Source organism: Eutrigla gurnardus (genome assembly GCF_963514095.1).
Source record: "Eutrigla gurnardus genome assembly, chromosome: 18".
Taxonomy (NCBI): domain Eukaryota; kingdom Metazoa; phylum Chordata; class Actinopteri; order Perciformes; family Triglidae; genus Eutrigla; species Eutrigla gurnardus.
The window spans coordinates 15,765,411-15,789,132 of NC_139929.1; the positions used below are offsets into that span (position 1 = coordinate 15,765,411).

Here is a 23,722-nt window from a genome sequence, read left to right on the forward strand (position 1 = left end):
TGGAGATATTTTGATAGAATAGAATATCTGTTATGTTTCATGCAAATGAGCCTATTTTGTACACTAAACCATTATGTTCCTTATTTATCATATTTACTGTGTATATGCCTTTAAAAGTCCAGCTCTTAACAACATGGATCAAAGAATTCTGGCAATGCTTTCATTGTTAAACATACATTCATCCTCTTCATAATATTGTGTTATATTTTATATAGAGTGCCTGTCGCAGCAACAGATATTTATTTCCTTATTTAGATGAACTAAACACATATTAGGAATATAAAGGGTTACTGTCTCGTCTGAAGAAATTTGACTTAACTCATTAAATTAAATGAATTAATTAAGTGACATATTAACAGCTGAGCTCAAAATCTCACATTCACATAATCCACATACTATGTGAACGCACTACATATATTTACATAATACTTAATATGAATAGTAAGTATGCAATTTCCATCTCAGCCAATGTCTCCCTAGACGTCACGAGAATGATGTGACATAATAACCTTCTCCACGAGGAGGTGCTGAAAAAAGGTAAACATAAGAAACAATAAAAATGGAACCAGCCAGGATGTGTAATTGCACCATTTTATCTTCTTATTTTTACTGCTCCCATAATTGTGATTCCAGTCTTTGTATTTCTCGCTACAATATCTGTATCGCTTGTTTCATGTATTTTATTTCCCAACTGAAGCCTGCTTCATTTAAAAAGTGATTTCCCCTTCAGAATCAATTCCATTTTCTAGTTAAAATATGAAATGTAACTTTTTAAGGCTAAGGCATGGCAACTGTAGCTCAAATATTTCTGTGTCATACTTTTTCCCCTCTGACATCAGGAGAGCAAATGATCTCGCACTAATTTATGAGGCAGCCATATTGTAGCAGGCGGGTCCGGGTGTGTATCCATGGGGAAGAACCAGGGCAGCTCCCTGCACTGGGGTTAGTCTCTCAGCCTGGTCAAGGTGACAGTGATCCATGTCTCTCTGGAGGGCTTCTATACAGGATATGTAGCTTTATTATACCATTAAAAACACCCGTGAATTAAAGGATGGTGGATGGATGGGGGGGGGGGGGGGGGTGGAGCAGTGTGATGTAGCCTCTCTGCCACACATTTCAACTCCAGAGGGATTTCTCAGCTTATAGATGAGGGGTGATCATGGCTACAGGCTTGTTTTCAAGTCTTAATGTATAGTGAAAAATGCTTCTTGTTATCCGAGCGGACAGTTTGATTGAGAGATGCAGCAGCCAGCGGATCGATTATGCCCTGGTGTATTGGCTCGCTGTCGAAATGTCATCTTAATAAACGATGAATGGCACCGTCTTGAAAATGGTGGAAAATAACAGCGAACAGCGATCCATCCCTGGTTTGGTGAGGGCAGCAGAGTATAACATTTAAAATACATGGAGCCAAATTTCTGTTTACCTGGAAGCTGAGCAGCTGTCCTTGTTATTGTTAACAAACATGCAGAATCCAGCACTCAAACAAAACGTTTTACTGTTTCCAAACTTTTCAATTTAAGCTATTTGTACATTAGTAATGTCCAAGTTTCATTTTGAACATTTATATATATTTATATAAATATTTTTTTCTCTTCCTATTTCAATGCACTGCACTTGTTATTCTTTGAATAATTGTCCCCCAATCAGGATACTGTTGAAGGTACCCAGGGGTGAAAGAATAATAGCGTAGCTTGACTAATTTGGAAGAAAAATGAATTACAATATGCTTTTGTTATATTTTTGAATACATACACATATTAAGTCAGAAGCTAAAAGTAAGTGCTAAATGGTTGAAATAGCTTCTCCAATAGTATTGTTACCACTTTATACCAAGACATTCTTTCAAATTAAATAAGTTTATGAAATCACACAGTGAGGTATTGATCTGCAGATGGTTCAGCATTTAATTTCCATGCTGCCAGACGTCATTCACCTTTTACTCCCTTTACATTGAAATCCTGAGGTCTTTGCGCAAACAACTTATGTTACCCTAAAGAACACTGTAAGCTGGCTTAAATCCAGATGCAGTGAGTTGAACGCTTTGTGCTGAGTATGTATGACATCACGTCCTGTCCTGTCCCGTTCTCTGGTCAGGTTAACTGCCTGTGTTTAAGGCGTACGACGTACAGCCATCAAACAAGCCTCTTGATGCACTCGCTCTCACAAATACAGGCCATCTGTTAAGCAGAGGATATCGTCCTGTCCTCCAAAGCATATCGCAGTGGCACCCGGTGGGGCTGGCGCTGCCATATAAAAGATAATGGAATATAAAATTGTTTTTATATCCTCTGAATGTGTGGAGGCTGCGTGCTGAAGGCTTTCCCCACCATTGTTTTAAGGCTCATGAATCTTCTAAAGCGGCACCACCGATCGCGATGAGCGCAACATGAGGACATTTACACATCGTCTCGCCTCATAACCTCCCCTCAGTCGACCGGACGGCCCGCACTGTGGTGCTTAAGTGGTTGAACGGTGCAGCGTGTTGCCTTATATCACTATTGGATTTCCCCCACCGGTGCCACAAGACAGCATCTTTCATTTGTTGGACCCTTTGAGCCGTCGGCCTGCGGTCCACTTCCAGCTCCTGAGGGTTGGTGGAGCACCGCTCTCTGTTTGTGTGGACGGGAGACACACTTCCCCATGTAGTATTCATTTTTCATTGACTTGAACCAAAAGTCCAACTATTCAATTCACAAAGAAAGGGAAAAAAAAACAAGCAATTAATGGATAAAATGCAACTAATTGGGAATAAATGTTTTAATGTAAACGATGAGCTCAATGTTGCCTCCTAATGAAAAGATGATCTGTTTGAGAGGATGTGTAACATGGATGTAATCAGTGTTAAATCTACAACCCATTCCTTTAGCTTAGTATAAAAAACATCACTCGTTTTGTCAGATAGCTGTGTTAAAATCTATGAAAATGATGCTGAAGCCTTGCCTGCTGTGAGGCTGTTGGCAAGCTGAACCAGGTGTTTGTTGGGGTGTGTACATGTGTGTGTGATTTCAGGCCCCCATGGTCCAGGCTGGTTGACCTCCAGCCGACCCTGAGCCATTTGAAAATATGATTGTAATCCTTGTGACGATTCGGCCTGGGTGTCTATTACCACTGTAATCTGTCACACTGGCATCCAATATTCATTTCACGTCCAGGTTAAGCCCCTCTTTCTGTCTGCACCACCCATCACCATGTGTGCAAGAGGGAGAGAGAGGGAATCCAGTAAAGGTGTTGGCATGACTGGAGAGAGAGAGAGAGGGAGAGAGCCAGACAGAGAGAGAGAGACAGAGAGAGGGAGAGAGAGAGAGAGGGAGGGAGAGAGAGAGGGAGGGAGGGAGGTTTTGAAATTGAGAAAGCACTGCTTCAATCAAGCTCCTGGGTCGGGGTGAAGAAATCTATTGTGGAACACAAGGTCTCATTAATGCAGCAGGGATAGCTTTAACCCCCACCCATGGCTTACACACACACACACACACACACACACACACACACACACACACACACACACACGCATGCACACACACACTGTGTTGAAGAAAGAGAGGTAAAGACATGGGAGAGAGATGGATAGATGTTAGAGAAGAGATTATGCATGTCTGGTGAGAAGGTGGGATATGTTCACACGATGTTCACACACATGTTCACTAGCATGTACACAGTTGTAAATATAGAAATTACGTCACCAATGCATGCTTCCATTGAAAATGTATGTAAAACTGAAGTTGAACATTTTAGTAGTCTTTACTCACCTATAAGTCGATGTGAGTGAATTGATATTCATCCATTCTGATATTATGGTGAGTTATGGGCAGCCGTACAAGACACCGGAGACCTGCAGGGTGGCGTGGGCATTTTGTCCAATGCATGCTGGGATGGACTCAGTCCTCCATGACCTTGGAGATGACCACCAAGATGGATGGATGGATGGATGGATGGATGGATGGGAGTTTACCTACAGTGAAACAACATGATTGTGTACAATACACTACCTTAAACCAGACACTTTGGAATAAGTTCAACAAAAGGAAAATACTTTTTCCTTTAAATGACTTGTAATGATTTATGAATCATCCAACTGCAGAACATGCTCTTTAATCTTAATGTCTTGTTAACCTCTGTTGCAATTAAAACCCTCTCCTAGCAGACACGTCTTTAAAGACAGTTGTGAAGAGGCAAAGTAAAGAGTGGGGATGTGATTTGGAAATGAATGTAGTCTATTTCTAATGGACGTGTTTCTTCCCAAACCAGCGGAGGCTGGATCATGTGGTGAGGAAGCAATCTGTAGCCCTCATTAGGAGTTGCTGGGCTCTGGTGTTGAAATGTGTTAAGAGAGGAACTCTACCTGTAACTCTGTCTTTGTCTCTCTGTCTTTGTCTCTCTGTCTTTGTCTCTGCTGTGCTACGATACCAGCAAGGCAGGATTGCTTGTGTGTTGGATGTTTGGTTAGTTGGTTGATTGGATGGATGTTTGTCTAAGCCTCCTGCATTGTCTGAGTCCAAATGGAATATTTAATATCTTAAATCAGAAGGAACAATATGAGTTGCCGACCCAATATGTATATGATTTGTGGACAGTTCATAGAACGTTTAAGTGGAAAAATCCTTAAAATAAATAGCCAGCGCTTGAAGGCGATATGATTGACAGTTGACTAAATATTAGAAATGGCAATATCCGTGTCAGGATCATAAATAGTGTACAATACTGGGAAATCTTTAACTATATTTTAGAAAAGCCACGGAAATCACATTATTCAGGGATGCCATACCATTGTTTGCAGGATTATTATAAGAGTCAGATGGACACAGAAGCTCTTTGAAGCTTAATGTGTCATTTTCATGGAAGTCACACACATTTAGTAACACTGTTGAAACTAGTTTAAAGGTTTGCATCTTGTTTTACATTCCCAGATTTGAGTTTATTTAACGGCCTGACTCTTGATGCCGGTGTGGTCTTTTATCCAGAATGCTCTAAAGGTTCTGCTCCGTCATTTTCTCCAAGGTTAGGAGGCCAGAATGATGAGAGACAGCTGATAAATAAAGTTGTTCGACAAAAACCAAAGCTTGTTATTTCAACAAATATCGCTTGCGAGTCAAATGTCAAGTCAAAAAGGACATCACGTTTGGATGTATTTCTCTTGAACTGATCACTGATGAAATGTATCCTTACAAGAAGGGAAGAGGTAGAGGAAACTGAAACGAGGGAAAGGCAGAAAGAGGAAAGGATGTAGGGTGGATTCAATTTGCTCTCCGGGTTACAAGTCCAAGACATCTGTCACACCAACGGGCGTGTTTGATTGGTGGGAGACCATCCATCTAAAGTGCTTGTCGGCAGTTCGTAAATTTATATTCCCCCAAGTCCCATCCTCCATCAGCGGTAACGGCGTGTCCGGGGCCAACATTGCCAGCCGCCATCGTCATATCTAATTTTAAAACTAGGCACGGTCAGAATGTCGGTAAATAATCTGCTCTACATTTCATTTCTATACGTAAACCCATATCTGCTTCTCACGGATCACAACTTTGACCTCTGCATCCGTGTGGTTTTCATCATCAGTTATTGTATTTGCACTCTCCAGCCTCTTTGTAAGAACGTTTTACAGAAAGGTTTTTCCTTTTTTCAAAGGTAAATCACATAAGATGAAACACCTCTTATCATTTATATAGAGCCATTATGACAAAATAAGAATGAATGCAGCACAGGTTGTTTGCCAGGAATGTGCAGTATTTATTCTGATAGTCAGGTTGAGTAATAAATCATAAAAATGTGAGCATTTCGATGGAAGTGAAACTAATTTCTGAGAGGATAAATTTCAGGTGCTTTCTCTTATTTCCATTCTAATGGGATTCTGAAGTTTAGATTTATAATTTACCAGCCAGAGCTTCACACAAGTAACATGTAGGCAAATTGTTCTATCTGCAACAACTTGATTGGCAAAACAAGGGAAAAAATAGTTGCTGGTATTTGGAGTGCAGCTGAATGGAATTATTATTATTTTCTTGCTCCATTGTTGGTTTTTATTCCTCTCATCAGCTGGTAAAAATAGCAGGTTGACAATAAAAGACACAATCCACCCACAACCACATGTTGAACACCCACCTGCACACAAGAACACACACTTAGCCTCTCACTCTGTCTCACTCTGTCATGGCGTCACACTGTTAATAATCGGATTACGCCGCTGTGTTTTGGGTGGATCGACGCCATCTCTATTATTACCAATTTAGCGTGACCTATCCGCTCCAGCAACCTCAGCGCTGGCTTTGTAGTCTGCGATGGCTGTCCCCCATCCTGGCCGCTCTTCATCACCCCGGGATTAATAGAAACATCTTCTGTAATTACAGGAATGCTGCACCGCCGCGCCGGCCGCTGTCAGTTATTTTAATGTGCGCCAAGCCATTAATCGGCTAACGGAGCCCTCAGCGGTGCCCTGCAGTACAACACTGTGATCCGTCATGGATTTTCATTAGGCCCTACTCAGCATTTTATCTCCTTTCTCTTCTGACCGGCGAGGTTATTGATCTTCATAAAGGCAGTATTTTGTCGCCGGGCGAGGAGCGGGGCAGACAGCAGGGAAAGGTTTTGAACCTGTGTGTTCGGAGCGCTGGACGACTGGCCGAGGTGGCCCGGTGCTACACGCTGCACATTCTCAGCACCACAGGGATCGATAGGGATTCATCTTTTTACAGAGATGTGCTGTGAGGTTGGCAGCGTGTGTGTGTGTGTGTGTGTGTTACAGTAATAGCTGATTCACTGGATCTGCCTGATTTAGACATAAAGGAACAAAAAGCTCAGACTTGATGCAACTGCTCGCATAAAGAGGTTTTTTTTTTCTTATTTTAACTTTTCAAGCCAAAGGTAGAGGTGTCTGCTCAACTTTTTGTGGCAGAGTTTTGGGCGTTTTATAAATACATCTCCTATTTATAAGCCATGGGGAAAAGTACATTTCTACTTCTGTGTGTGAGTGAGACTATGAGATTATTTCCCTTTACTTTGGTATTTGCGTGTTCTGCAACTTTATAATTCTTTATACTTCAACGTCATTACATTTATCTGACAGCTACATATGATAAAATGTGTAAGATTAATTCCCCATCCGCATATATAGAAGTTAAAACGAGTGAAGTGAATGAACTGAATACTATTTAAGTAAGAATCGAGCAAAACTAGAAAAGTCACGCATGAGAGTCGGGAGCTAATTGCTTGATGTAAAAATAGAATATTGTGTAACTAAGAACTATATTTCAAGGCAGAGATTTGATTAAAATATAAATGTCTCTCACAAATTTTAACAAGATTTCAGGCATAAAGGAGCAGTATTTGAGAGGGTAAGTGCTTGCCACAAAAAATATGTGTGTGAGTCAGAGTGTAGAGTCCTGAGATCCGTTTGATTTGTTTCCAAATTAGTTTTTTCTAGTCTGTGTTTTCTGTTTTATTCTTCTGAATTCAGTCACATTTTATTATTAGAATGAGGATCTATCCATGTGTTGGGTGAAATCAATTTCAACAATGTATTATTATTATTTTTTTTTATCAATAATGAATGAATGTGATAGCATTATGTGGGTGCGGTAACGGTAGGGAAAACCCTGATTTTAATCAAATTCTGCAATTCACATCGCAGAAGGACCATAAGAAAGAGTACTCCTGGTGTCGTTCACTGAGCATGACACACTAGAAATACACTGTAATTGACAATAATTAATGGGGCAATAAAAGGAGCGTGTTCGTCTCTCCGCTCCGAGCGGAGCGCACGGCCGTCGCTGAATAGCAGTTTTAGGTCTCCCTCGATGAACGCACATCTCCAACAAACCCCAGCATCCCACTCAGCCGTCCTGCATGCCAAGTGTGTGTTTTAGAGACTGTGCACACCCCCTCAGCAGGCATAACTGTCGCTTATGAGTTATAACACATCTGTCCATGGATACGCGGCGCACCAGATGCTACCGTTAATGGCACACCCAACCTCCCACCATGAGACGGCACACTAAAACCTGAGTGGAATTTTCCACTGCCAGTCTGCCTTTGTCCTCCCAGCCGCCGCTGTCCGGTTCTGGGAGAAGCCATCGGGGACGATCCAGACAGGTCCCGGGTCTTGTCTGTACCTGGGTCCTGATGGACCTGACAGAGCCCCGTTTCAGCGTCACATTGCTTTGGAAGACGAGGAAAAACGTTCAACTCTTATTATCCGAATGGAGCTGTTTCTCCTTCGATCTTTGTCTTAATGTCTTACATCAGAGGCCTGCTCCCCTCCCTGTTTTCTCACCACACTGCCACACACTCTTCAACACACACACACACACACGCTGGCACACACGGGGTGACATCTCCCACCTAATCAAGTAGTGGATTATCTTGTCCTGATAAATTGGAGCTTGTAGCACTTGAAAGGTCCTCCTGGAGGAGTGCCTCCTCCCCCTGACAGCTAGATGGAGCCCCCAGGGAGCCAGGAGAGAGAACATCGGCTGGTAATGATTTGTGCTAAATCGGACAAATGTTTTTGGAAAGACCTCTTTCAAGCAAAGGACGTGATGAATTAAAAGCTTGGAAGAATCTCTGAAAAGCACAAGTCAAATTCAGACACAAGGGATAAAATTAGCCCTCTATGAATGGAGGTATTATTGAGATGATTGAATGGCCCCAGACGGTGAAGTCAGGTGAACAACCTGCGAGGTGTCAATGTTCTCAGTGTTAATGAGGCAAGTTGGAAAAATATAAAATATACAAGAGCGTCCTAAGAGACTTGCAGAAAAAGTGACGAGCCGATGAGCTCGCTCTTTGCTCTTCATTTCATCAAATCGGTCTGTGAATGAATTTGTGTTACTCTGGGCTAGGGCTGTTCGATTAATCGATTTTAAATCGTAATCGCGATTATGTATTAAGAACGATGTTAAAACGTGAAACTCGTAAAATCGATTTTTCACACACCTCTACCTCCTTCATGGGTTACATTATTATTTAGCATGCAAAGACCCAGTTTAGTTTAATTAGAAAATGTCTTGTTTTATTTAATTGGAAATATAACTTACTGTATGTTTGCAAGTGCTGATTTGCTGATTTTTTTCTTATATTTTTTCAAACTTTATTTATTTTACAAAAAGAGTTTTGCACTTTATTCATTCATTTTTTGTTTAATAAGAGCAAATTGCATTTAAAGCCCAATGGGGGAAATGTTCAATAAAAAAGCAGCATATTTGAAATAATTTCTTTGCCTTTTGTCATTTCACAAAATAATCGTAATCGTAATCGAAAATCGGATTTTGAGAGAACAAAATCGAGATTTTATTTTTAGGCAAAATCGAACAGCCCTACTCTGGGCCACTTCACACACGCACGCCGTCAATTCTTGTGATTCCAACATGGAGAAACAGACATCTTAATTTCAGGGCTGGGAATGATGTGACATTTGTAATGGCATGATGTATGAATGCAACAGAGAGGTGTTACCAGTGGTGTTGGCACACTCTTTAAAGATAAATGTGCAATATAAAGCTACGTGTCTTCAAATATTCATATATGTGACTGCACACTATGCCCAGCGGAGCATGCGTATGCACACGATGCCCTCATTGGGATTCAGTTCAACGCTTCACAAATCCTTAAATGACTCTCCTACACATAGCGGTGTGTGAGAGGTGCCACGCCATACATTAAGTTCTCTTCATAATTTGATTTCTCTGCAAATCTAACAACCTGTCATCACTTTTTTCCCCCCTCCTGTTTTGTTTCCACTCCTCTCTCTCTCTCTCTGTAGGAGAACCCCTACATGTGTAATAATGAATGTGACGCCAGCACAGAGGAACTCGCCCACCCTCCGGAGCTCATGTTTGACATCGAGGGCCGTAACCCTACAACCTTCTGGCAGTCCAGTTCCTGGAAGAAGTACCCAAAGGCCCTCCTGGTCAACATCACGCTCTCCTGGAACAAGACCATCGAGCTCACCGACGACATCGTCCTCACCTTCGAGTCCGGCCGGCCCGAGCAGATGGTCCTGGAAAAGTCTCTGGATTATGGACGAAGCTGGCAGCCCTACCAGTTCTATGCTACTGACTGCCTGGACGCCTTCACCATGGAGCCCAAGACGGTGCAGGACCTGACTCAGCACACCCTGCTGGACATCATCTGCACTGAGGACTACTCACGCGGCTACGTGTGGAAGTATGACAAAACAGTGCGCTTTGAGATCAAGGACCGCTTTGCACTGTTTGCCGGGCCCCGGCTCCACAATATGGCTTCGCTTTATGGCCAACTGGACACGACCAAGAACCTGCGGGACTTCTTTACCATCACAGACCTGAGGATTCGTCTGCTGCGGCCCGCTACAGGAGCTACGATGGTGGACGAGAACAACCTGTCCAGATACTTCTATGCCATCTCTGACATCAAAGTCCAGGGCAGGTAAGACCTGAATTGTTGCGTCCATGTAAACCCTAACCCTGTCAGCTTTATACAGAAAAGACTTACACAGTGTCTTTTCTGTGGTTTTACTGCAGCGACAGCACAGCTACCCGCTAGTGAAGAAAAATGCGTTCACCGTTACCATTCCATCCAATTAGACAGCGGATCCATAATGATGTGCGGGGTTCACTAGTTGTCAGCATGCCTTAATTAACCAAGCTGCTTACGGTTTGCTGAAGCACTCTATTCTAGAAGGCAAATCCACTCAGCTGTCTATTAGCCCGTGGAAGACAACGGAGGTAGCATTTCAGCCGTCAGGTCACCGCATGTCGTAATTAGTGTTTGATTTACAGGATCCACGGAGGGTCATATAACATGAAAACAAGACGGCGTTATAATGTTAGAGGGGGGAAAAAAAACAACAAACCAACCCCCCTCCCGTTTCTTGACGCGACTACAAGAGTCAGTGGGGCATTGACTTAAGTGGATCTGTTTTACACTGTGTGGTTTTTCAATTTAACAGATGTGAATATGGCTGTAGGGGCGAAGGAATGAAGATTTAATTACTCTTGTTTTGCTTTTCACACATGAGAGGCTCGCAGTACAGAAGCGCAGAGTGGCGGAACGTCACAACAATTGGAAGTTGGGAATATGACATGCTCAGTCACACTAACACCGCTCGCTCTCACCAGCGTGGTCGTGTGAAAAAGGAAAAAACACGAGTTTGCTCGGCTGAGTGCAACGATTAGCATCCGGCAATTATTTAAAGACCCCAATTGCTGTCATTCTCATGCGCTGTTAAAATATGTCCGCTGCTCTGACGTTATATGCGTTGATATCCCCAGGTGCCTTCAAGCTATTTAATAAATCTAATTTGTTGATTTCCTTAATATGTTATTCAAATAGAGTAGAGGCATACTACGGTACCCGTGGCTCTAATGCACTGTAAATGGGCAGGTACCCTTGAGCACAATGACTATGATAATGAATGCCTCGCTCAGAAATTGAATTTTTGACTTTTCTCATGATTGAGAAGGTCATTCAGCAAAAACAACTGGAGGGAATTTACTAACACAAAAGAGTCGGACGGAGCTTCCATTCAGTACTCGGAAATGAAAGGGGCTGTCACAGGTGCAGATTATTTATTCTATCTGACTAATTCATGACCAAGCTCATGCATCCCTGTGGGGCCGTGAATGTGAGCGATGGCTGCGGGCCGCCATCGGGCCGCCGTCGTTTACCAGCCCGCTGCTTTTAGAGTGACGCTCGCCTGAGAAATGTTCCTCACTGTTTACCAAAGGTAACACACAGTTCAGCCATAATGAGACACTCTCTACACGGAGAGGCTTCACTCTTCTGTGCTCCCCCCCACCTCCATGGCGAATCACTGCACAGCCCCCTTTCTCCATGCGTCGTATACGAGACGTAAGCTCCTTAACCCCCAGAATGCAGTTGTGTGAGACTCGACGGGAGCCATTCTGCAGGGGCAGGGAGGTTGAGTCTGGCATATTTCACTGCGCTGGTCTCGGCTGCCGTCCCTCCTGGATCAGGAGTGAGAGGGGGGGTGGAGGGAAATACAGTAGGAGAGCTGGCAGATTTCCTGCCCTTGCCACAACAGTGTGAGAAACAAAGAGAGGAACCTAAGCTCTCTGCCAAAGTAGGTCAACCTAGGAACGATAGAAAAGGAAGGGAAGAAGCGCAAGTTTGCAGAAGTAAACCTATTTGCACCGGTACCATGTAGCCAAAGTTGCTACCGGGGAGCCAGAGGTGTCGTGCATGGCCGGTTTCTTACGGCTGAGTACAAGGGAGAACTGGTCCAAAGGCACTGGGGAGAAAATAATCGATGTAAAGAGTTTCAAATCAAACCAAGCATGGAGCTGTGAGCTGGACGTGAACAATGCACACTGCCCGGCGACTTAAATTAATTTCACACGTCTGTGTTTTATTGTATCACCGAGGCTCAATGAGTATGTGGAGAGTGAAAACGTCGATTGTTCGGAGGATTTTCTAATTTTCTACCGTATGACTTTGGCATAATTGCTGTGCCTCTCTTTCATTACAAGCTTTACAGTAACCAAAGCCTGTCATTTGGTCAACTCTCTCCCCTTCTTTGCTCGATCTCCCCCTCGTCTCCCTCCCTCCCCCCCGCCTGTAATCAATACAGTGTAATTAAAGCTGGGGAAGATTCAGGCTACTAAAGGATCTCTTTCTGGCTCTGAGTTTCTCTCGTTCGGCCTCTGTCCTCTGCTCCCTGTCTCGCTCTACTTCTCCTGCAGAGTGGGCTTGTCTCTGAAGGGGCTCTGGGTCTCTGAATTCTATACAAAGACCCAGCTCCATGCTATTCCTGCAAAACCACTCGAGGGATAAACAGCAAGTAAAAACACTACTCGCCAAAGAGTACAGCTAATAAGAAGAGCTATATGTGACACCACGCCACCGTCATGGTGTTTAAAATAATGTACGGCCCATACGTTGAACTACATTTCCAGCTTGTTTGTGTTCACCCTTGCACAACGCATGTATGTGGCACGGGGCATTTAGAGGGAACTCAAAGGTTCACAGTCACTTTGACTCGAGGGTCGACACTGGAAACTCACTTGAAGTAGCGACCTGGTTAGGGGTGGGAATTGATACGTTTTTATCAATATCAATGCCATTGTCGATTCTGCCTATCGATCCAATTCCTTATCAATTCTCTTACCGATTCCTGAGTAGTTCAATAAATACTTATATACACTATAATAGGGGGTTTTAGCCCATAAATTAAAAATAAATAAAAAATGCACCTTGAATTTTTACACATTTTATTAATAAAAGCACTGCAAACCATTATAACGAAAGAAAAGCTCAACATAGAAAGTTGCACACACTTGTTTGGATTATGCTAGAAGTTATTTGAAGCTTAGGGCTGCTTGTGTCCATAAAATATGGATATTCTTTTGGGTAGTGTCTATGGGTGTTATTTTTATTTTTTCCAGGAATGGTCCTTTCCTCTCCCTGCCCTAAATATGTGTGTATATAGTGAGTTTCTTCTGTGCAATTCATGTATTTAACTTTCTCTATCACTACAATAACTCTTTGACCGTCATTTGCTCTGATTTGAACTCCTCTGTGTCTCCCGTTTGGGCAAAAACACTCAGGCTTTCCGATTGGCTGTAAAAGCCGATACGGGAGCCAATACGAGCGCCCGATGCATAAACGTAACCCTATACGTCACTAGCAAGATGGCGGATGAGAAGTTGATCGATATACATAAACAAACGGAGAAATGCGCCACGGAGACGAGGAGAAATCTAGTCACATCTTTACAACTTTACGCATTTAGTTAAAGAGGGCAAAACCGCACCGTAATGACGCTCTAAAGACAACATGATCTTTTGTAGCGTATACACTACAATGGGTCTATGCCTCCACTGATTACAGAACGGCAGCATTTTCATCGCGTTTGGTGAAATGTAGCCAGACTTTCGATCGCTTCCTCCTCTCCATGATGCTGCCTCGTTGTTTATAGGTTGTCGGCGCACGCAGGGTCGTCGCAGAGAGAGTGACGCAATGTACCACGACGCAAAATTTCGAGTAAACCGGAAAACGTGGTGCGAAATCGTTAAGAAGAATCGATAACGTTGGAGGCGTAGGATTCCGATGGAATTGGTTAGTTGGAGCCGGTTCTGAGTAGGAACCGGTTCTCGATTCCCACCCCTAGACCTGGTCATGAGATGCTTCTGGTCTGGCCTCATGGAGAGAATCCTGTTCAGTGACTGTGAACACATCTCTGGATATCGCCACAGACAATTCCCAGTCTGCTTTTAATTCTCCACGGGTCTGCGATGGTTGAGTTCACATGCAGGATAACTTTAACAATTTAAAACTCTTGGAAAGATCATTTGGATGTTAAACAAAGGGAGGAGTGGCCTCAGCTCCCTGCCTTTATATTTAGTCCTCTGAAATGCTTTAGTGTGCTCCCAACCTGCAGCAAAAGTGAATCCACAGAGAATATTGAAACATTTTCTTCTTATCTTTTAAGAATAAATCATTAGCAGTGGTCCGCTACACACACAGCATTTCCCCACCCTGGATCACAACACACGCCAATATCCGGAAATAACAGATTTGTACTCGGCTGATATCAGTGATAATGTAGAAGCATCCGTTTTTCTTTTTAGAATGACACAGTAGACTTTGTAGATTATATCTGAGCTCATCTCATTTCATTGCATGTTTATTTATTTGTGTGTGTGTGTGTGTGTGTGTGTGTGTGTGTGTGCGTGTGTGTGTGTGTGTGTACAGCTTATGTATGGTATTTCAGGATGTGACAGTGGTTTGATCTCATTGGCCTTTTGGCCAATGTTTTATTCAATAATGCAATAATTGTCTAAGCTCTTAAGGTTAAATCACTGATGAACAAATCATTGAGTGTGTCATACAGTACCGATTCATCTAAATGTGTAAAGATTTGACTTTTGTGGGTAATGTGTGCGGCAGGTACAGGGCAACTTTAGATCGACTTTGAATTATCAAACATTGTGGACGTGTTTCTACATAATATAAGAAACCATTTGGATTTTACATCAAGGGCAATATTTAGATTGAGTTGAGTTATAAAACAGTTCAATAACAAAAATATATGAAATAATATTTGAAAAGGTATTGAAATATGTACTAAAATGGTATGAAAGCCATCCGTAGCAATCATTATGTTATGCCCATTGCCATTCGCCCACAGAATGTATGTGTCACTCTTTAGTCATCATTCCCACTCACGTAAAATATGTTTTTTTTTTGGCACAACACAATGGCATGTTGGGCAACAAGAGCACTGCACATACATATAGTGTGTCAAGTAGAACAAGCACATTATTGGGAATAAATAACAAACTAAGCTAACTAATCTGCTGCTGCTAAATTGTATTGATCCTCTCATTCAAGCCTTTGCAAGAAGGCAAATAAGCGTGTTGCCCAAAATGTCAAACTATGGTTGAAGCATTCCAGCGAGTGGGTCGTAGTAGACGTGTTCCAATAATATGAGTGTGATAAAGCAAAGCTGAGGCGATGCACAGATTAGACAGCTCCTCTCTCCCACAGTGAATGGGTCATACCATTGTGCATTCTAATTGCCGTGTAGTTCAGTGTATGTGTGCTTTGGATACAGCTGTTTCAACTACAGATCAGCAATTTGGTGAGTGATGGCTCTATCGGATCTCCCCTTAGGGACGAACAAACAAGAAGTCAATCTACTTTTCCCCCCCTCGCCCTCCACAGTGCTTGGCTTGCTCTTAGGCCTGCCTGTAGTCGACAGATAATCTATTTGTGCTAATTTCATGTTTCTCCCTGCCCACTTCCCCCTTGAATAAGTCATTCCTCTTGTCTACCCTCCTTAGACTCTCTCTTTCTCTGTGCCATTATACGCATCTATTTACCTTCCGCTGCGCTCTGCATTTCAGCCTTTAAAAAAAAAGAAATAAATATCAGCAGTCTGCATTAGTCATCGTGTGGGAGAATGCCACGTTTGTGGGACAGGCGGAGCCGAGATGTCCAGACAACTCGGACCATCTGTTAACGTCCACGCCACATGTTCCTTTTATGGCTGTAATCAAATAACCCACGGGCGTGTGTTAGGCCAGCAAACATGAGTATAGTGAGGTATTTGAGATGTCAATGAGGCTGTAAGTCAAATTGTCCAATGTGTGTCCCTGTCATACTTACTGAAGCATGATGGGAATGGAAGCGGAGCATCCAGGGATGACTCATGGCTTCTACGCCCAATGGCCACAGATGTAGAGTGGTTGTAATCACACACCCAAGTCATCCGGCTCCCCATTTATCAATCTGTCACTTTGCTGTTCACACTGCCATGTCTTCCATACACTCTTCTGGCTCATGCAAAGATGACTTTGCCATGATTGGACCATGATGACCTACACCACCAGATTGACCATTGTCCATTGGAGGTGCAGCTGGTCTTTTGTTGTTTATATACAAATAGATAATTTAGTCTTTCACAAGGTTAATATAGCAGGTTGTGAATAAAGTAGCTAGATAAAGATAAATTGTATGAAATATAAGTAAACTATTAGAAAAAAAGTGGAATATAAAAGTATAAAATACCTTTACATGTGTACCTAAATTCTCCTTTTTTAAATTAACTTTGTAACTTTCACTGCTATTTAGCACATACAGTACAAAAACATGAATTCTGTCTCTCGTTTTAATTTTAACAATCACTCCATACTGTATTACTGTAGCGATCCTCATTCATTGTGTGATTACATTACAAAGTCACATTGTGCAAAAGTTCCGTTCCCTGAGTCTTATCCTTTGACCTATATTTGCCTCCTCCTCTGCCTGCTCTTGTTTATCCACCTTCTGACTTCAAAGTGTGCACGGAAATGTTTCTTTTATTCATTTCTGCTGCGTTTGGAGTCGGTTCAGTTTGAAGTTGTGGGGAGCAGACGGGTAGGATGGTTTATTAACTGGTGACCTCTAGTTGGCAACTGAAACTTCTCTCATTGAAGGTCCGTGGTTACCTGTAAAGATCTTGTGTTCTTCGTTTGAAGATGCATTTATCTTTGATTGGAATAACTTGAAACTATTGTCCTGATTAGACATTTGAGACCTTGGTTGACGTCATTGGGGGTTTATAAACCTTATCTTTTCTTCAATCTCTTCTTTTGACGGAGCTCAATCAGCCAGTGTCTTCCTCAGAGGGAAGACACCTCTGTTTCTCTTTTTCTTCCTTCTCCCATCAACACCTATGACCTTTCAACTTCCTTCCAGGCCATTCCCCCACCTCTCCATCCTCCTCCCTCTGTCCGTCTCTTGCTGTAGCCCTCACTCCTTGAATCTACCAGGTTGAGATGCTCTTGAGATTTTTTTTCAGTTGTTGCAGAAACTTTGTAATCACTTCCTGTGGTCTGAAAGTGGCTGCTTGGTACGGCTTTGAATAGCATGCATTGGTCTTTGCACAACATTGCCTCACAGTTCCTGGGACCGACCTCCAGCTGCAAAGAAGCATGGCCGAACTGAAAAACAAATGCAAAAAAATTAATGTTGATGTGATGTATTCATTCCGTTTGTCCTTGGAGAGTTGTGACTGGATTTATTTCCAGTGGCTTTCTTGTGTGGAGCATTTAGCACTCAATAGCATTTCCTCAAACATGTCCCATCCAGAGGCAGCTGTAGTGGGTGTGTTTCTGTGCGTGGCGGTATTAATATAGAAGCTGGTCCCCCTGTCCAATTAATTGGATATTCCCAGCTGCAAAAACCTCCCCAAGCAGTACACACGTGAACCGTGAAGGTAGAAAAGAAAGAATATGAGGAGAGGGCGGTTTTGAAAAATGCGATAGGCGGAGGCAGAATTGGAGGTGCGTGGCGTTGGCAGCAGCAGACCGTGGTGCACCGTATCTAGAGGCCACAGCTGCCTGTGTCATCTGCAACTGGCTGCTGGCGACGTCAGACCGCCGTCGCCTTGTCCTCTATGGCGATGCACGTACATATTCCTGGGTGGTGGGACAGAAATAATCTGTGATGATGCCTTTCCTGTCAATCAAACCTCAGTTCAGATGCTTAATTAGCTCTCATTAAAGAGAGAGGCCATATTTTCGGCATGCCAGCAGTGTCCTTCTGTCAGATCGGTCATTTAAAAAGACAATTTAAAAATATTGACTTTATATGTAGAATACTGTGATATAAAATAGAATTGTCTGGAATATCGCTGTTTGAAATGACATTAATTACATGTTCCATAAATTGCTATTTCCCTTCAAGAGATTTTAAACAGGCCATTGTAGCTTTGCTTTCTAGCCGCAGGTTTAAACCTGGTCCTGTTGCTGTTCAGCTGTTCAACTCCCACAGGGTTACATCAAAGCCAAGGTGACATCAGTGGAGCTTGTTTTGGAATTACATTGATTTAATATAGAAAGATAAGCGCATCGTTTCAAGAAAGTTTCATGTACCTGCCAGATAATTTGTCAGAGTTATCTAAAGTATATTTTGTTGTGACATGCGCAATAAAAAAATCAAGCTTGAGAACCGAATATCTCTGAAACCCAAACAGGGATAATGAATCAGGCAAGGTAAAATCTGCAATTCATTTTACTCTCCGAGAGGAACAATAAATCACAGAGGAACAATAAAATTAGGCCCTTTTTTCAAATGTTGTTGAATAGCAATATGTTATTTCAAAGTACTGCAATAATATTAAGCTGGAGAACGCAGTTTGTCAAAAACCCACGTGGGGCTTCAGACTCATTATTAAAAGACACATGTATTAAAGAGCTAAAAGCTCCATAAAGCACCGATACGCATACGTAGGTAAGACGGTGGTGTGACTGCATACACACACATAGTATTTATATAACATTCAGACGCTGTCCAAACGATATCCAAAGGCTCCCTGTTCAGAAACAAGTTCTCTGTGAAGGAAAACAAGTGTTCATGGTGTTGCTGCAGTTATGAGAAAAAAAGAAATCACTTGTTTCAATTTTGAATGTGTTTTTTTACAGCAAACAAAACGTTATTCTCATTGTTCAAGGCCATCTGTCTCTGTAGCACATTTATTCATTCGGTGTGTATTTAGGAGGCAAATATGAGTTCGTGTGGACTTTAGAGTCCCACGATATTTCCACATATAAACCACCTTTTTCCAAACACAGAGCGTTCTCTCTGCCTTTTAAAGCTCCTCCGTCTTTCCCTGCGCTGCCTACCACTCTCACATACAAATGGCCGATGGATGAAAGAAAGATGGATTTTGGCTGCTTAGCCTCTATTTGCTGAATTGTCCTTTTTCAAAGACAATCCAGCTTAAACCTATTGTATTGTACTTTCATAAGGCGCATCCTTTTTCATTTTTTAATATTCAGAACACAAACAGCAGAGTGTTCGCTTTCAGCTGTTTCCTGTTTGAATGAGTTTGGATACATTGATAAAGGAGGCTGCCTATAGAAACCCCTGTATGTGTACAGTAGTGTGAGTGAGGAAATCCAGGTGCAATCGTTGATGTTTGCTTTTGAAATAGACATTGCTGTAAATGTTTACTACTACTGAATGTCATTTTTTCTTATAATAGCTGTTTTAAGTACGCTACTTCTCAAAACGTAAAATGAACAGTGATTTAATCTGTTTTATCACGAAAACAATTATTAAAAACAATATATTTTGTTTTGTTTGATATGTTTGTAAATACTCAGTTTAACAAAACATTCATTGTCCTTCATAAGAAATAAATGTATTACTGTAAATGAAGTGTGATACTATCAACCACCAAAAAAAGTAGCATAAATGACAAAGAAATGTAAACTTTTGTTGGAAATTAAATTTCAGCTTATACAAAAGACACTTTCTCCATATTTGAAATTAGAGCCCGACCGATAAAGGATAAAAATCCGATATTCCGATTTATCGGCCGATATTTTTTTTTCAGAAAAGAACAGATTTCCCTTCACTAAAATAATATGATATTGCAGTTTAAAAACAAACTTTATTTAATTGTCACAACGGAACAGAGGAACATCAAAATATATTATAGTTCTGATGAATAAAATGTATAAAAATACAAACTTATAAGTCCTTTGAACAAAAACACAATAACAACAACAACCAAACACAAAGTCACAGTAGTAAAAGACTTGGTAAGCTTCATAAATATAACTTCAAACAAGACTGGAGACAAATTCGGTTAAGTTCTATAAGGGTGTTTCGTCCGTTTTTATTTTATTTTTAAAATATTCATTTATCGGCCATTATAAATGCCGATACGGATAGTTTGGAAAATGTCTAATATCGGCTGATAATATCGGCCCACCGATATATCGGTCAGGCTCTATTTGAAATTGTCCCATCTATGTTTGCTAGCTTTGTTAGCACACTGCTCTGCTTGTTTGAAAGTTCCCGTCAACATTCATATTCACTTGCTGCTCCCTCCCTCACTACAAACAACAGTGGCGACCGACATGAAAAATAAATGTAAATGGTACAGAAAAGCTCTGTGGTGAGATAAAACCAAGTACACGGGGAGCTTTATGTGCAAATAAAGTGAAATAAAGTCACTGACATTGAACCCACAGAAGATGTACAAGCCAATCCCCTCGCATTTATCACAGGCCAGAGGAATCGACCGAGTCCAGAGATATGAGCAGCAACGCTACAAGTGACATGAAGATTTTATCAGTGGAGCTGAGGACAGGAGGTGCGTCGCCTCAGCAAATCCCTCTCCCGTTCTCAGGGATGAAGCAACATTCATTTTTCACTTCAGAAGCCCGACTTTACTTCTCAACTCATTTCCTTCAAGGGTGCTGCATTGCTGATAATACAGATCTTGTATTTTGTGCATTGATTTCCGTCCCAATGGGTTTAACATTATTAGTAGCCAGCACGACAGATTGTTCTCATGAACTGAAAGACTGCACCACTGATGTTCCATACACGACGAGACCACTCACGCTTCACTGCTATATATGTGGGGCATCATATACGGTATTTCCACAACTAAGCCTAATGTGTGTGTGCATGCTCCTCCAGGCAATATCCATCCCATAGTTATTACATAAATCCAAATCTAGTTCCGCAGCAATTCAATCGTTTTTTTCACACACAAGATAATGCTGACAGCATCTTTGATGTCCATCTTAATCCATACGTTAATACGCCCATACAAACCAAATGATTCATTCCTAAGTGTTTACCATGGAGTTACATTAAAATCGTGACAATCTCAATGGGCACAATGAGCGATTTTCCGATCTGATTCTGCATAAAGCTTGGTGTAGCCAATTTCCCAGCATTGTGTCACAAAGAGGTCTCCGGCACAGAAACCAGCCACATCAGATGCATTTCCTCTTCCTCACTGTCGACAGACCGCATTCAACATTCATGGGATGACCCATTTCGTTAATGGAGAGGCCTTTTTTAACGTGTCTTCCCCCTGTCTTTGTCGGCTACCGCCGCCCTGTTAATGGGCCCTCCTGTCAGGGTTCCATGACTAATCCCCTCATTGACCTCTCCTTCACTTGCAGCCCCCCCCCCCAACTGGTAACTGGTAGAGAGTATGGGGAGATGTTGGTAACACATAGTCAATGCCAAATATGATATTCTTTTACTTTTTACTCATGTTTATGGTTGTGTCAGTGTAATATTTGGATTTGGCAGCATTTGTAAGATACTAATATATACTAATTTAGAATGTCATGTGTGCTCAATTCAAACATGATTGGGAGCAAACAAACAAAATTAATAGAAGAAATTAAATTAATAAAGAAAGTAGGAAAAATTGGCAATAGGGCTTCCTGTTCTGTGCCATAAATCAATCTCCTTTTGTGCCATCAAGCAATACAGCGTGTTAAAATACTGTGTAGAGGCTAACAAAAATAAAAACATAGCTATCAACTATGATCTCAAAATTAAAATTAAGGTTATAATGCCTTTCTGATGTGAAAACTCGGGCTAATGAACTCCAAAAAATTAAGTGAAAGACTATGATGATGAGTTGTTGTTAAGTAGTACATAAACAAAAATACCAAAATGAGTTGGCCACCCTCCCATCAGTCAGACGTCCCACTGAGTTAGCCATATCGGCATGGGTGGTGTTAGAAGAGAGCCTCGTCAGTGAAGAAAACACCATATGGCAGCATTTCCCTCTCATAAGCTGGAGCAGATCTTTCTAACAGAGGGAGAAGTGTTGACAGCGTCATCATACTGTTCCTGTTTGTCTCATCCGCCCCGTGTGCACACAAATGCGTCCGCACACACACACAGTGACATCACGGATGTGGTACGATCCCAAACCTACCCGAGCGAGATATTTGATTCTGATCTGAAGACGGCAGGGAGTGATGAATAAAAAACGGCTTGATAATGGGATCATTGAGTCATAAAAAGCGATTGTGAGCGAGTTATCTTTTGGGGAGTCCAATGAATGCAGACGCTCATTATGTATGGCCGTTCGACGGTGCTTTAGCCTTCAAGCAGAACAGGAGCATACAATAGAGCTGCACCTGACAAAGAGGGCAAGACTAACAATGAAACAACAACAAAAAAAGCGCTGTACTGATTTTTCCAGACCTTTGCTCTTTTAGAAAGCTTTTGTAATTTGCTGGAGCAGGAAGGCTCAGCGGTGATGTCGGGTGATTATAGTGCTGGGTGATGGTGATTGGAGGGTCTGAAGAGCCTCATAGGTCACTGCTTGTTGTGTTTACGGACAATACAGTGCAGTCCCTGCAAACACTGGTGGTGACTGGTAGTAATGCTTCAAATGACTTCATAATAGGAGTCCCAGATATCAATCATTGGGGACAGGAAACTACCAGATTATTATTATTATTATTTGACAAATGCACGCAATCACATGCAAAGTCGTTATTGTCTTCTGGATTTCATACAACACATTCATGTTTCATTTTCTGTGAATCCCTGGTGAACGTGCACACAATTTGAATCCAGCATGTATGTAAATGGTGGACTCAGTGCTCTGGACTATATGAACCTCTATAATCAAAGGTAGCAAATTACAATACATATATTTAATGGCTATAGAATTAGAAGGCTGGTAATAACTATCAGAAGATGTGTGTATATGTGGGAGGAAACTGAGCAATAATGATTTCTGCTGAAATTGACATTAAAAAAACACATTTTCAGGCACATATGTTTAGTGCAGGAAGGGAGATTGTTGGCAGTTGAGACTTTATGTCGTTATTTAGGCACATATTTATGTTAAATTATCACATTTCTCTGTATTCATCGGCTCCCCCTCTCCATTGTTCCTCGCATTATCACTGACCCGGTTGGGAAGTCATTTCCTACAATACTGTCCAATAGCATTCAGGGAAAAAGGTCAGTGACTGAATGGAAAAGCCTTTCTTGAATGACAAAAGAAAAAAGATTTTTGTGATACATAAAAAAAAATGTTTTAGACTGCATGGTTGTGTCCCTGGTTTGACAACAATCTGCTGTGAAAAGGGAGATCACACTGCTGTTCGGCTTCGCTGTGGTGCTGAACGGACAGCTCCCATAAATTGCACCATTTGCATCTTTTGCAGCAAATGTCTTTGATTCTGTCTCTCAGGTGTTTTTTATTGCATTATAGTTGGTTTATATTACGGAAGCGTTGATGATGAGAAGGGCAATCGTCTGTCTGTCTGTCTGCCTGCCTGTCTGTCTGTCTGTCTGTCTGTCTGCCTGTCTGTCTCTGCACAATATAACACCTACATGTCACAAATTTCACACCCGCATTTCCCAGATCTTATATCACACATCTGTGATGATGAATCAATAAAGGGACATTCAATTCACATTTCCCACCATTTGACTATAATGCATTTTTGGTCCGCTGGTC

At 41.8% G+C, this 23,722-nt stretch overlaps 1 protein-coding gene across 8 annotated transcripts in view; it reads left to right on the forward strand.

Annotated features, from left to right (window-relative positions):
• Nucleotides 1-23,722, forward strand: part of ntng1a (netrin g1a) — a 96,705-nt gene that overhangs the window by 37,701 nt on the left and 35,282 nt on the right. For all 8 annotated transcript variants that reach the window (XM_084034083.1, XM_084034084.1, XM_084034085.1 and 5 more), the window contains exon 3: nt 9,752-10,395. In XM_084034083.1, coding sequence (XP_083890209.1) covers nt 9,752-10,395 — 644 coding nt within the window. The remainder of the gene's footprint in view (nt 1-9,751; nt 10,396-23,722) is intronic.